Below are 14,106 nucleotides of genomic sequence, written 5' to 3'. Positions count from 1 at the left end.
AAAGAAAGCTTTACCAATATTGCCTTGGAGCCAGATCTACTGTCAGAGCTGCTGCTCTAGCAAATGAATCAACACCTTCTGACCAATCAGAATGGAGAATTCAGTAGCTCTAAAATGCATCAGCACTATAGTGTAGTAAATCTTAACCACATGGTACAAAGCCTACACATACAGCATGACACAGTCATAAAGCAGCGGTTTTATCCTCTGTTCTTTTCTCCGTCTCTATGGCGGAGTTACGTCTGATCTCAGGGGGATCATTGGAACTGTAACGGCTGTGTTATAAATGGCTGAGGTGGACATCTGGAGTGTGGAATTGTACACTGGGGGTTAAAATATGTCCTTAGGCAGCATAAACACTTTCACAATCACATCTCTCACACACTCGCCACTTCATCAGGAACACTGTGCGAATACATCCTACTTTGCCGCAATTCAGCGCAAATTTTCAAAAAAAGCCGCAGCAAACTCGAGCATTTTTGGCTGCAACAATCACAAACTCCATGAAATCCTGCATGGACTGGATGTTTGATGTGAACGTTAACTGAAGCTCTTGACGTGCATGATTTTATGCATTGTACTGCTGCAACATGATTGGCTGACTGGATGATTGCATCAATCAGTATGTGTACAGGTGTTCCTAATAAAGTGGACGGTGAGTGTATGTACACACTCAATTTTTTACTCGCTCTGACTTCTCCGGCAAATGCTTGCTTTGCTAAAGTGCGTGTGCGTGTGTGTGTGTGTGTGTGTGTAGGTCATACATCATCTCTGAGAGAGCCATTAAAAGGTTCTACCCTCTTCAGCACTCGGAGACTACAGTGCTATGAGCGAGGTGCCGTATAACCAGAGCATATTATCGAGCTTTGATGCGGCTGCTGATGGCTTACCTTCCGCCTCATTAAATCAGCATGATCCTTCTTACTCACTCACTCACTCACTCACTCACACACACACACACAGCACTTACATCACAGCTGCACAGATCTGTGTGCACACCAGGATTAGAAGAAAAGTCCTTATGCATTAATTATAATGCATTTACAAGGCGTGTATAGAAATTCTCCACCGAATCGTATACACTTGGGCATGTTTATGCTTGTTGAACGAACAACTAAATGAATTAAGATTAAGGCCGTGAGCTGTAGGAGTGTACCGATCTTACATTTCTCCATCACAATATTTACCAAACAAACAAACCATCATGGCTCGCGATATGATCACAATATCTGTATTTTGGTGTGTGTGTGTGGGGGGGGGGGGGTTGTATGAGGGGTGGAAACGTAGCTAAGGTTGGCTTAATAAATAATAATAATAATAATAATAATAATAATAATAAGCATATTTAGTTTAACATTGCTAAGCATTAGCATTAAAAATACATTTTATTCATTATACATTTTATACATAACACTTTATGACACTCACCACCTAATTGGCTACTGAACGTTTTCAAAACTTTTTTTGTGTTTTCGTTTGGATTTTTTTTTTTTTTTTTTTTTTTTTTTTAATAAAACAATAAGACATTCGTGTGGATTCTTTTAAACGATGTTTTCCAAAATATCCATATACATGTGGATGGGTCCCGAGACTCATCACTGGATGCTTAGCAAGTGGCCAATTACGACTCCTCATGTCGTACATTTGATTTTAATTTTCTTTCACATTGCGACAAAATATCAACACATAATTTTCTGTTCTGACTTCCATTCTTTCCTTCTACAGTTGCTTGTTTACAGTCTCCCTCACCAGCCCCCCCCTTCACACCACCTTCTTTCTGACACCAGTGTCAATAATAATAATTACAGAGGCACACTGATTTCCCATGACAGCCAGCACACTCCTCCCTAAAGCAAGGCCACAAACTTCTCTACTAAGTGTGCGGCAATCCATCGACTGTCCAAAGGATTAATCTCATGCGCAGGACATTCGTCCAGAATATAGAATGGTATGAGAGCTTATCTGCACTACAGCAGTGGCCCACACACGTACACAGCGATTACAATGAGTCAAGCCAGGTCGAGTCGAGTGGCTTTGTTGCCATTTCAACCATATACATAATAGACAGTGAGATCAAACGATGTTTGACGTTATTAAAGGGCACATTAAAGGAGCAGTATGTGAATATTTTAGGAGCCCTCTGCTGCCTGGGAGGTAGCATCCCTCAAACTCAACCTCACGCTCTCTTTTAAGCCTATATAAGCCTATATACGCCTATAAGCTCTGAGCACCTCTGTTTTGGGTAATTTCTGGGCCTGAAGATGACTGAATCGAAGACTGAAATGAAAAAATTCGCTATTTTCTTGATAATTATTCTACTATTTTCTATGCAGCTATACTGTATATTAAAGGGTCTAGAAACATTTACAATTACTGTAGCGTTAAATAACGTAACCCTGTTTTAAAACTCTTTAGTGTTATGAAATAGGAAGTGCTGAGAGATGTACTAACTGTCCCAGATTTACGACGCTATACGACGAGAAGGAGCTGAGGCTGGCGGGTAGAAAGAGTGGAAAAGCTTGACGGCTATTCTGAACCATTTATTTCCGTGAAGACGGAACTTCAGACCATTCAAAGCGAAAGGTTAGTACAGTTGTAAAACCTTGCCCATTGATTGCTGTATTTGGGATTCCTGATGCCTCAGTTCCATTCAGCTCGATACAAAAGGATGTTATCGCTTTCACATCCCTTATAGCAAGACGTTCCCTACTGTTGCATTGGAAGTCTGCTAAATATCCGTCTATCTCCCAGTGGCTAAAGGACGTGATTTTTTTTTAAAACTCGAGAAAATAAGGTATACGATGAGGGGTTGTACTGACAACTTTTTTTTTTATATAAATGGCAACCCTTTATTGCATATTTTATGGAGTCACAGACACTTCCCACTTAAATTTTTGTGCCTGTTGTTGGGTTTTACAATATCTATATAACCACCAGCGATAGTTATTGGTTAGCCATGGTGGGGCGGGGGGGGCGGGGGGGTGTTTCCTGTGTTAATATAAAAAGAAAAAAAACTGTGAATGATTGTTGCTGTGTGTCAGTCGGTTTGTTTTTCTTCTCAATAAAACTTTATTGGAAAAAAAAAAGGTTAGTACAGTTGTGTAACGGTTACCTAATCTGCAATGTTCCACCAGAGACAGACAACTACAGAAAGAAAGTGAGATCAGGGGTGTAAACACTCCAACGCACACACACTAACTGGAGCTGTGTCCACTTCCTGGTACGCAGGATGTAAATGTAAACATAAATAACGGAAAATGAAATTGTAAAACTCCTACAAAGAACTGAAATGAGATCCTAAATACAAATAATACAGTACAGTACAATTCAGACTATATATATGGTGTGTGCAAAAGTTTGCACCCCCCATGGTTTCTGATGGTGAAAGAATAATATTGCCTCTAATTTAAAATGTATCCAAGAAATACCAAAAACTTGTGATTGTAATTTACAGCAGCACAACAGTTCATGAGACAAAAATCAACAAATAAAATAATCTGAAAATAAATCATGACGCTCTAATTTGACCTAATTTGTTAAAGCCAGTGTAAGACGTCTAGGAGTTCTAACATATGTATTATGAAGAATATATGATTTCAGAGGCTTCAGGGAGATGAATATAAATGCAAGACAAAGGAGATGGTAGTCGACCTCCGCAGGAGGCCAACCCGGTCTACGCCGGTGAGCATCCAGGGTATTGACATCGAGAGGGTGGAGACATATAAATTCCTGGGTGTTCACCACAACAATAAACTGAACTGGTCCACAAACACAGATGTCCTGTACAAAAAGGGCCAAAGTCGTCTCCACCTGCTGAGACGACTGAGGTCTTTTGGTGTGTGCAGGACCCTGCTTAAAACTTTGAAGTAGTAGAGTTGGGAGCACAGAGAGGGACAGGAAACATCTCAACAAACTGGTTAAGAGGGCTAGCTCTGTCTTGGTCTACCCTCTGGACAACACAGAGCTGGTGGGGGAGAGGAGGATGTTAGCTAAGATGGCGTCTATCATGAGCAATTCCTCTCACCCCCTGTATGAGATACTGGGGTCCCTGAGCAGCTCCTTCAGCAGCAGACTGCTGCACCCTCAGTGCACGAAAGAGCGCTACTGCAGGTCCTTCATCCCTACAGCAGTCAGACTCTTTAATGCAACAACGACATAATGTAGCACTGCTAGCTGTTTTTTGCATCATCAACCCACACATTATTATTATTTGTTGTATACAACAAATTTGTATTCATCTGTACATACATTGAGGTGTCCATAGTGTACATATTACCATTATTATTATTATATTTTTTACTACTCTAATTCTTATTTTTCTATTTCTATTGTATATACATATTTAATTAGTTTATTTCAATTTTATTCCTATATTAATGTGTATTCTTTCCTATCTGTTTTTTGTGTAATTGAGCTGCTGTAACGAGGGAATTTCCCCAGTGTGGGATCAATAAATGTTATCTTATCTTATAACAATCTAAAAGCTGCTTATTTCACATGAAAGAGGTTATAAAAGGTAAAGAGTGGGTATACAAGTAATTAGAGAATTTTTGTATTGTATTTTGAAAGGGGCGTGCAAACTTTTTAACTGACAATCATTTAGGGTTTTTTGTGCTACCATTAAGTTAACATACACTATTTCATTATGTCTGTTCTGTGTAAGGAACGTCTGTGAAACATGACGCAGTGGTTTTGTCCAAACTTTTGCACTTCACGGCATCCTTTGTGAGGGAAATATATTGTATAAATTGCTAATTATTACCGAGTAGGTTTAGAAGAATACAGTCAACAACCAGCAACAAGATTCAGTTAGGGGGGGAAAAAGGGATGAAAATATAGACTTCCTTTTTGCAACGTTAGCAAGTCATGTGACCACTAACTACCTGCATATTAGTTTTAGAGTTATACCTGAAGAATGAAGAACACTTTCAGTTCATAGAGGATGAAAAAGCAGATGGAATGTTTCCCAAATAATTATATACCAATAAGGCAGGTATAAATAGTGTTGTAAAGCATGCATGCTTGTGCATGCATATCATACCATGAGTTTTCATACTGTTCCACACCTAATATGAAGATTGAGGAAGTACATTTACATTCATACTTTTTATATCTAGGTAAAGGAAAGTGCAAAAAGACGGCCACGCAAACACAACTACAAAACCAGTCACGGTTTTAGAGTTAAAGCAAAAACTGATTCAGGGCATTGCTATTTTTTGGCTAATTCAGTTAAATGATGAGGAAAAAAAAAAAAACAACTTCAGAGCCTTTTAGTCTATGTTGTTAATGGACATAAAGCAGTGTAATAAATGTACAAAATAATAAACTATCATATTAAACAAGCTCAAAATCGTTGATCCTGGAACTGAGCGTGTGCAGCATGGAAGCTCATGTCCATCAACAGAGTCCTTCTTAAAGCTTAATAAGCAGCCTTCCTTGGACGAAGGATGTTCCGTCTACAGCAGCATCTAGGAGGCTTCTCCAGGCTGATAATGACCAGGTCTTGAACCCATTCAACATGTTCATCTCCGGCCTCAGTAGCGTCTGCTGCTAGTCCAGACGCTAGTCCACCCGAACAGGTACATTCATAGGTACACAGCGTCTCTTCTGACCTTTTCCATTCACAATAAATGGTGTTCCTCGGTCAGCGAAAACGTAACCTTTTGATATCGCAGACGCATGATGATGAGGGTGTGATGACAATTCCACCATGGTGGAATGTATTGCGACTACGCAGCTATTTTCATGTTATGTTTGACTGCTTTGTATAACGTACAAGCATCAATGAGGGTCTCCAAAAAAAACCCTCAAATGGAGTAGATGGCATAAAGGTCATGCACGTACCTGGCATGCTCTTTTCTGTTGTTTTCACGTTTTATTGTAGAAGGGGAAACTTTTGGGGAGAAATGATTAAAGCTACAAATGTCATTCCGACACCGCGTTGAATAAGATCCAGCCCTAAAAAAACGAAATCATGCGAGGATTTTTTTTGGAAATCAGCCTGGATATTTTAACCTAGATATAACAGCGGTCTCTTCACGTCCTCTCTTATTTTCCACTCCTGTCTCACTCGCCGTCATCCTCTCGCTAGGCCAGTCTCCACGACAGCACTTTAGATGAAAGAGCAGCAGGGTGGAGAGAGGCTTTTCACAGGCATACGCACATTCCCTCTTCTCTTCATCTAACTCGGGCCCGAGTCTAGACAACCGAGACTCACAAACTGAACTGTGGAGCTGCAACAAAATGACCGATCAATTACTCGGTCAACCGAAGCTTGATTTATTGAGCAACGACTTACCGACCTCAATGGAGAGAATTTTGCTGATTAGTTGTAGTGTTTGGGGAAATGACCCTGATGAGAAAATCTGAGATAATTCCACCATTAATGTTAAGAAAAAAAGTTACTACACATTTTTGTATATTATTAGAAAGAACAGATTTCCCAATGTAATCAGATAAACTAATCATATAACAACATTACACAAGTGTTGGATTTTATTTACAGAAATAAACGCCAAAATTTGCAGAAGAACCATCACAGGTTCTCTAGAATGCTTAAACCTACATGCTAGTTTTGTTATAAAACTGTCCAACAGTGACTCTGAGAGAACTGGTAAATGGTCTGCATTTATATAGCGCTTTTTTAACCTTAGTGGTCCTACAAAGAGCTTTACACTGGTTCTCATGCACCCATTCACACACACACACACACACACACACACACACACACACACACACACACACACACACCAATGATAGCAGAGCTGCCATGCAAAGTGCTAGCGTGCCATCGGGAGAAACTTGGGGTGTCTTGCCCAGTGTCTTGCCCAAGGACACTTCGGCACGTGGAGTCACGTGGGCCGGGAATCGAAACACCAACTGTACAACTAGTGGACAACCCGCTCTACCACCTGAGCCACATACAGTTTTAAAAAGTAAAATGGTTTTAAAAAGGTAAAATGTCACAGAATATAAATGGATAAGCATATGATGTGGTGGCGTTATTGTAATCATTGGCAAATCTCTGTGGCACGAGAGGAATGAATCACCTCTGCTAACTCTGGTTTGCTTTGGGCACATTACATCACCGCATCATAGATTGTTTTCCTATAACAGCATGTTCCAAAGTCTTTAATTCATTACTTAATCTATATTAATGTAAATCAACGCCAACAGACACACTGCTATAATACACCCTGCGAAACACCTGTACCTAATTGTACCTTTCCTTGTCACTGGGGTCGTACCATCGAGGCAGCACGTTTTTTTTGTACTTTTAATATCCATCTGTTATCTAGGAACCTTTAAAAAATCATTTAAATAATTGACATTATGTCCGAAAGTGTATGTCTAAAACAAACTAATTTTACAGCACACATTTCAGAAATGACTCTGTTTCTTGGGAAGCTAATGTCATGGGGGTTTATAAAAAGTACTAAAACATTTAACAACGTCTTTTTGAAACATTTAACACTAAAAATGTATAGTGAAGTCATCTGTCGTAACATCGATATTGTGATGTCACCCACGCTACTCTCAGAACAACAGTAATTCATGGAGTGGATCGATCATTCATATATATATATATTATATATATATATATATATATATATATATATAAAATGTATTGTTATATAAATACAAGCCATTACATTCCGATACAGGTTGATAAGAGAAAGTGTTACTGAAGAAATACCCTAATTAGTGGTTGTGTAGTGGATTTGAAACTGCAGTTTGTTGAAGTGTTGCTTTTTTTGTCACAGTTCACTTGCCACCGAGTTATTTCTGAACAAACCAGTGGACGATTAAAAATTTTTAAAAAGGGAACTGTTACACTGAACATTCAACCCACAAGTTCCCTCCTCCAGTAAACTCTCATTAAAGTTCCATGACGAATCTTCAGAATGATTTTATTAATATTGCTGTTTCCTAAAACATTCTGAACCCCCCCCCCCCCCCCAAAAAAAGTCTCATAGGTCAAATGCGTTTCAGTCATCTTGAACAATAAACGTAAAACCAGCTTTCCAGCTCATGCTTTCCAGCCAGCCCAAACCCTAACACAGGACCCAGCATTACACCACTTAACACTACATTTCACCACATGCGCAACATGCGGCAATGACCCACGTGTTCAGTGCAAGTGTGTGTCGAACCCGCCGGTCCCCCTGACACGTCTTTACGGATCATCAGCACCTTGTCAGCAATCGTTATGGCCGCTGTCTGGTGGCCACCAGCGAAACAGCATCTGTTAGCGTGTCTATTTGGTCACAAAGACAGCCGTCAACAGTGCGTAAATGTTGGCCTTCAGGGGTGTCAGAGATGAATAAGCATGCTGGATCACTTTTTAAACAATCCCCCCCCCCCCACCACCACCATCAAAACCAGCACAATCAACAAAATCACATCGCTGAAGGCACAACACAGCATTCATCTGTGTATGAGGTAGAATTGCAGTTGGTAAAAATTAGTCAGAGCCGTGCTGTCTTGCTGAAAAATCCGAGCCACACAAGATAAAGGATCACAATTAAATGTTCAAAGTTATTTGCTTGTATTGGTGTTCTTCAGTACATTAGTTAGGACTGGATACAAAATGTTACAGTGTTAGGAAGACTATGATAATTAAAAAAAAACAACAACAAAAAAAACCCTCTTTACACCCATGGAGAGAAGACAAGTATCTCAGAATGCACAACACATCGAAGTTAATGCAATAGAACATCAGAAGACTACGTCGGGTTCCTCTCCTGTCAGCCAAAAATCACCGAAACTGGACAGTTGAAATGTTTTGATTGGTTGATTGGATAAATGCATGAATGTGCAGGTCTATAGGTGTTACTAATAAAGTGGTCAGTCAGTGTATATGAGTGATTAATGATGTATGTGAGTAAAACAATGGTGCTACATTTCACCAAAATAATAATAATAATAATTTAAATACAAAAGAACTATAGTTCCAGTAATAATGTTAATGGTCGTCTATAAAAATCAACAAAATGAGGAAACGTCCAACACCTATAAGCGTGTTACTGTGAGGATCGGTGGCGTCAAACAGTGTTACAGAAGGTGCGATGATATCCAGGATGCTTTCTGGAAAAGTGTATTAAAATATACTTGAGCACATTTTCAACATTTCATCATATTAGATTACGGGTAATAACGCCCAGTTCTGCTTCAACCGGAACAATTTATGAACTCGTTTCCACAAAATACCTCGTCTTTGATTATAAAGTACACCCAGAAACTATATAATAAAAAGATCTACTGTACATATACACCCAAATAATAATAATTTTTAAAAAAACCTGCACTCATCTAAATATACAAAACAACATAGAAGTGTACATCTGATTATTACACCAATGCAGAGCCGAATCTGGACCCTGTATACAGTATGAAAGACTCATTTCTTTTCCCTTATAACCCACAGAATCACCAGCACATTCATACCCAGCTCCTCAATCACACACGCTATAAAATTCTACTCAAATTTAGCCACAATAGCTACCGCTATTAAATAGTGCAATAAAACTGCGGTACTCTATTTAATCTGCTAGCACGCATCTTTAATAGCTTTACCAAATTGGGAGTTTTGCAATTTGTACACTGAAATCAAATCCCCACAACATACTACAATAGGTTAGTTTCAAAAGAATAAGCCCAATACACTTTGATGGCCAAAGGGAATAGGGAATATAGGCACAGATTGGGACATGACTAGACTTTTGGCTGTTAATTGGCTTAACCACATGGCCTAATTCGCGTAATACTGTATAACACCCGGGTCAGTGAACATACGGCAATCTAAGAGAAGACGAGACTCTGTCGTTAAAATGAAAAATAGTCCATTCTAAGCGTCACAATCAAGAGGTATATATCTATGTCTGTATCTACAGGGTGTCCGAAAAATCTCCATACATAGGGGAATTAACACTTTTTAGCAAATTGTCTTCCAACGTACATTTTCATACTTAGATTTTATATGCGAAGAAACGCTGTAGCGCAAAGATGCCTTCGAAAATAATGGAACTGAATGTTTCTCCATTTTAAAAATGTACTGTAAAGAGCAGTAAACAGTAATAAATGGGACACAGGCAATATTTGGTGTGACAACCCTTTGCTTTAAATAAATAAATAAATAAAAAGTAGTCTCAGGTAAAATTAGTGCAGTTTTATAAGGAAATGAGCGGTAAGTTTTACTGAGCGTCTTGCAGAACCAGCCACGGTTGACTGTCGCACTCGCTCAAAACCCAGCAGCCTTCATTGTGTTTTTTGTCTGAAAAGTGTCTCTTAACACTTAATCTGCTGCTTTCTTTACTGACATACAAACATTTTTCTGTAACATTTCATTTTGTGCTGGAAAACTAATGTTCGGGAATCTAAAATGTTTTTGTTCTGACTCGATAATGTAGAAGTCATCAAATAAAAAGCTATAACAAAGTTTGTACAAAAAAAATAGGGTGCCTAAAACTTTTGCACAATATATATGTATATATATGTATATATGTATATACACACACATATTTTTTTTAAGAATGCCTTTGACAAAAGAAGAACGCATTGAAATCATTCTCATGGCTGGATCGGGAAGCTGTCTCAAGGTTGCGATGGACACGCACGACTCTGCTGCCAAACTTATTAACAAATTCATAAAGACTGGAAGCGTCGCGGACCGACCGAGAACTGGACGACGACCAACATCCACCGATGAAGGCACAACAGACGTGGTGCTGGACGACAGTCCTCTATGTATGGAGACTTTTGGGACACCCAGTATATCTATATATCGAATTTTTTGCTCATAATTTATCCACCGACACAAAAGACGCCAATAAAAAATTGCTTATTAAATGAAGCAGATATTTAAGGCTCTGCTATTGTTCTCACGTTCGCAGTCAAGACCTATACGTCTTAAGATTTACACATGACACACCAATCCAATAGTGGGATAATGGCATCACTGCTTATACTGGACATATCTCTGGATTGGTTATTTTTACATTTTTTTTTAAATTATTATTAGATCGAATTTTATCTATTTTAATCCTTGTTCTGCTATCGGACACATTCCATTCCGGCACTTCCCTTATCGTGCTTGTTCTGCTTCTCATAACTCAGTACCAGCTACTGTGAGAATTTCAGTATCAGGTGTCAGGTGTTAGCTCATCACGCTGACAGAGCTCAGATCTAAAAAAAACATAAAAAAAATTGAGGAAAAAAAATATCCAATTGAACAATCCTATTGTAATCATCGCTCTCACTTCCTGTTTAACAGGATGCGGGCATTTTTCTCAGCGTTTGGGCGGCCAACCTGTAACGATACTTGCAAAACAGGTGTGTTTTCATGGACCTGTTAGAACTTGCAGGTTAGGAGAGATTCAGCCTCCTGTTACTATTCATGTCAGATACAGTACAATAATCTGTTTTAACCCATTCTCACTCATATGAAGATCTCCATCTCCATGGTTACTAATGTTTACTCAAGTGATACTTTTTTTTTTTTTTTTTTGCAAATGCAAGATCACGATTTAAAGATCTTTAGATGGGTCTTGATCTCCATTTCCTACTCAATGTAGATGCAAATGCACTCCTGAAGAAGATCTACATGTGTGATGAGTATCAACATCATGGCTGATGGCAAAACATTTCATACATCCTGCAGCTTTTAGACAACACAGTAGCAGTCAGACCAACAAGTTGGCATGATGAACTAATGCATGCACCACAATCGCTGTGTGTGTGTGTGTGTGTGTGTGTGTGTGTGTGTGTGTGTTACTCACCCATCGGGTGATGAGGTTCCTTATCGTAGTGAAATCCATGATCTCTTCTCAGGTGCTCTGGATCTTCTCGTCTCTTCTCTTCAGGATCTGAAAACGCTAGCTGTTTTTTCTCCCCAATCTCTGATCCATGACTGTCCTGCTGCTCTTCCTGCTTCCTCTAGGAAATGAAAACGAGACACGATCTTGAAGATTATTTCTCTCCACTTGCCGCTATGCTTGCGACGCGCTCGAGCCTTTGCATACTTTTCAGTGCTGCGCGTTTTTCATCAACCCGCTGTGTCTTATTCAGATTTCTGCTCTGGTCTTTACTTCTCCCTTTCCAAACTGTTGCCCCGGAGCGGCTTTGCTGTATTCTTTGTATTCTTGTCTTGTCTGCTCTTGTCTGTGTCTCTGTCCTCTGTACTGTGCGTGTGCGTGCGTGTGTGTATGTATATGTGAATGTGTGTGCGCTGCCGCTCCTGTTCTACTCTCCTCTCCTCTCTTCTTTCGCAAATACGTCACAAGCCGCTGACACGCATGCGCACTTCCTGTCACACTCACCCGCCCACATTAATTTTAAACACCACTCAGCCTGATCAGGCTCGTCTCGAGTGTTGCCATGTTTGCGAAGAACCCACATATCTCGGATATATAGATGTTTCGATAATTATTTCTATCTACCTACTCAGACATGCGTTGTATTCCTACAAGCTTATCATAGCTGTACTTTATTTAGGATAATACTCTCTCTGTGTGTGATAATGTGTAATAATACCAGGTTCGCGATATATCTTTACAGACACTTTTTAATATACGGGGTTTTTTGCGCTTTTCTGCTCAGCATGCCTGTAAAGAGTGGTTATTTTATTTTCCTGTCAGTTTAAAGCCCTGTTTACTCTAGTGTGTTTTCGTTTTAAGACGCATAACTGTTGCTACGGTTACGCCTGTCGTCTACCCTACTTCCAACCTCGAAAACGGGGACTTTTGGAAACTTCGAAGACCCTGTTTTAGTTTGAAAACTCAGGGCTCGCGTTTCAGTGTAAACAGACCAAAACGAAGACTTTTGAAAATGAAGGCGTGGCTCCGCCCACATTCACTCCCTGATTGGGTCTTCTGGATCATTGCGTATCCTTCCCTGATTCGTCAAGCCCCTACCATATGACCATTGCACGACCCTGTTCGTATACAAAACAACAACGTTCGGCGTTCGTAAGCCCTACATGGAACGCGCCAATCATGCTCATTGTTGTACCTGCTGGTGACTAGCAAGCAACTTCCTGTTTACACTTGTATGCGCATGCCCAGTGTTCATGATTGATCATGTGACGTGCGTTTTCGGTCATGTAGTGTGGACGGAGATCGTTTCTGAAACACAGTGGAAACGCCAGTGTTAACAAGGAGGAAACACACTAGTGTAAACAGGGCCCAAATCAATCTCGCCTGTACAAGACACTGTTCACACCTGGTAGCCTATTAACATCTGTCTCGAGTGACCTGATCACAAGTGGACAGGGGAAATGCATAGTCTTTCACAGCTGACATTTTAAATACGTCTAAAACGGCCACTTGTGATCACAGTCCATACATTATTTTTGCTGGAGGAAGGTTGTCAATCATATTTATTACTGCTATTATTGCTTTCAGGCAGAAAAGTCCCCCAAATCCTATCTTGTATACCTGTACGGGCTGTTTCAAACGTTTTAATGGTATAGTCTGCTCACGAAACTTATAAATGAATGACAGATGAGACAACAAAAGAAGCTACGAAAAGCAGCTGCTTTCATCTCTCTTGTTATAGCATGGCCTTTCTCCATTAGCCTAGCATTGCAGAGCTCTACTGTTCAGCGGGATTTGTTAGGCGGTCCTTTGTTGCTGTCCGGGCCACATCGAGCCGCTTTTGCATTCACACTATGTTACGTACATGGATCGGATCACCCAGGACGCATGTTAATACCAGGGTTGAAATAATTTCTTACTGGAAAGCACTATTTACAAAAACTGTGCTTTTAGGCACTATTTCTATGATGTAACGTTTTAAAATAATTTTTACAATACGTTCTGCAACGATAGTCGTAGTGTCATATTTTGCTTCTTAGAATTGCACGTACGTGTCTCTGGCAAGAATTTGTCAATAAGACCTGGCAACCAAGACTCAGCCTGATAAGGTGACTGTAGAGCGCAATATTAATAGGGTTGTACAACTCATTTTGGCCATGACAAATCTTTTCGTGAGTGCAGACTGGAGGTGTTAAGTTCAAATGTCCTTGAAAGGGCTGATGTTTAAATCAGGATGAGACTGGAAATTATCATGTTAGACAAAATGCTCATTTTCTATGAGAAGCAATACCTT

General features: G+C 39.7%; 1 protein-coding gene across 1 annotated transcript in view; it reads right to left on the bottom strand.

Moving 5' to 3' along the window:
• Window positions 1-12,425, bottom strand: part of atp11a (ATPase phospholipid transporting 11A) — a 99,387-nt gene extending 86,962 nt beyond the window's left edge. Inside the window, exons 1-2 of the mRNA XM_053616264.1 lie at window positions 12,021-12,425; window positions 11,778-11,934 (exon numbers count right to left, since the gene is read on the bottom strand). Coding sequence (XP_053472239.1) covers window positions 11,778-11,816 — 39 coding nt within the window. The 5' untranslated portion in view covers window positions 11,817-11,934; window positions 12,021-12,425. The remainder of the gene's footprint in view (window positions 1-11,777; window positions 11,935-12,020) is intronic.
• Window positions 12,426-14,106: the final 1,681 nt, after the last annotated feature.

This window comes from Ictalurus furcatus, chromosome 26 (genome assembly GCF_023375685.1).
Source record: "Ictalurus furcatus strain D&B chromosome 26, Billie_1.0, whole genome shotgun sequence".
NCBI lineage: Eukaryota > Metazoa > Chordata > Actinopteri > Siluriformes > Ictaluridae > Ictalurus > Ictalurus furcatus.
The sequence above is the reverse complement of the archived record's forward strand: the minus strand, read 5'-3'. Positions and strand labels throughout refer to the sequence as shown.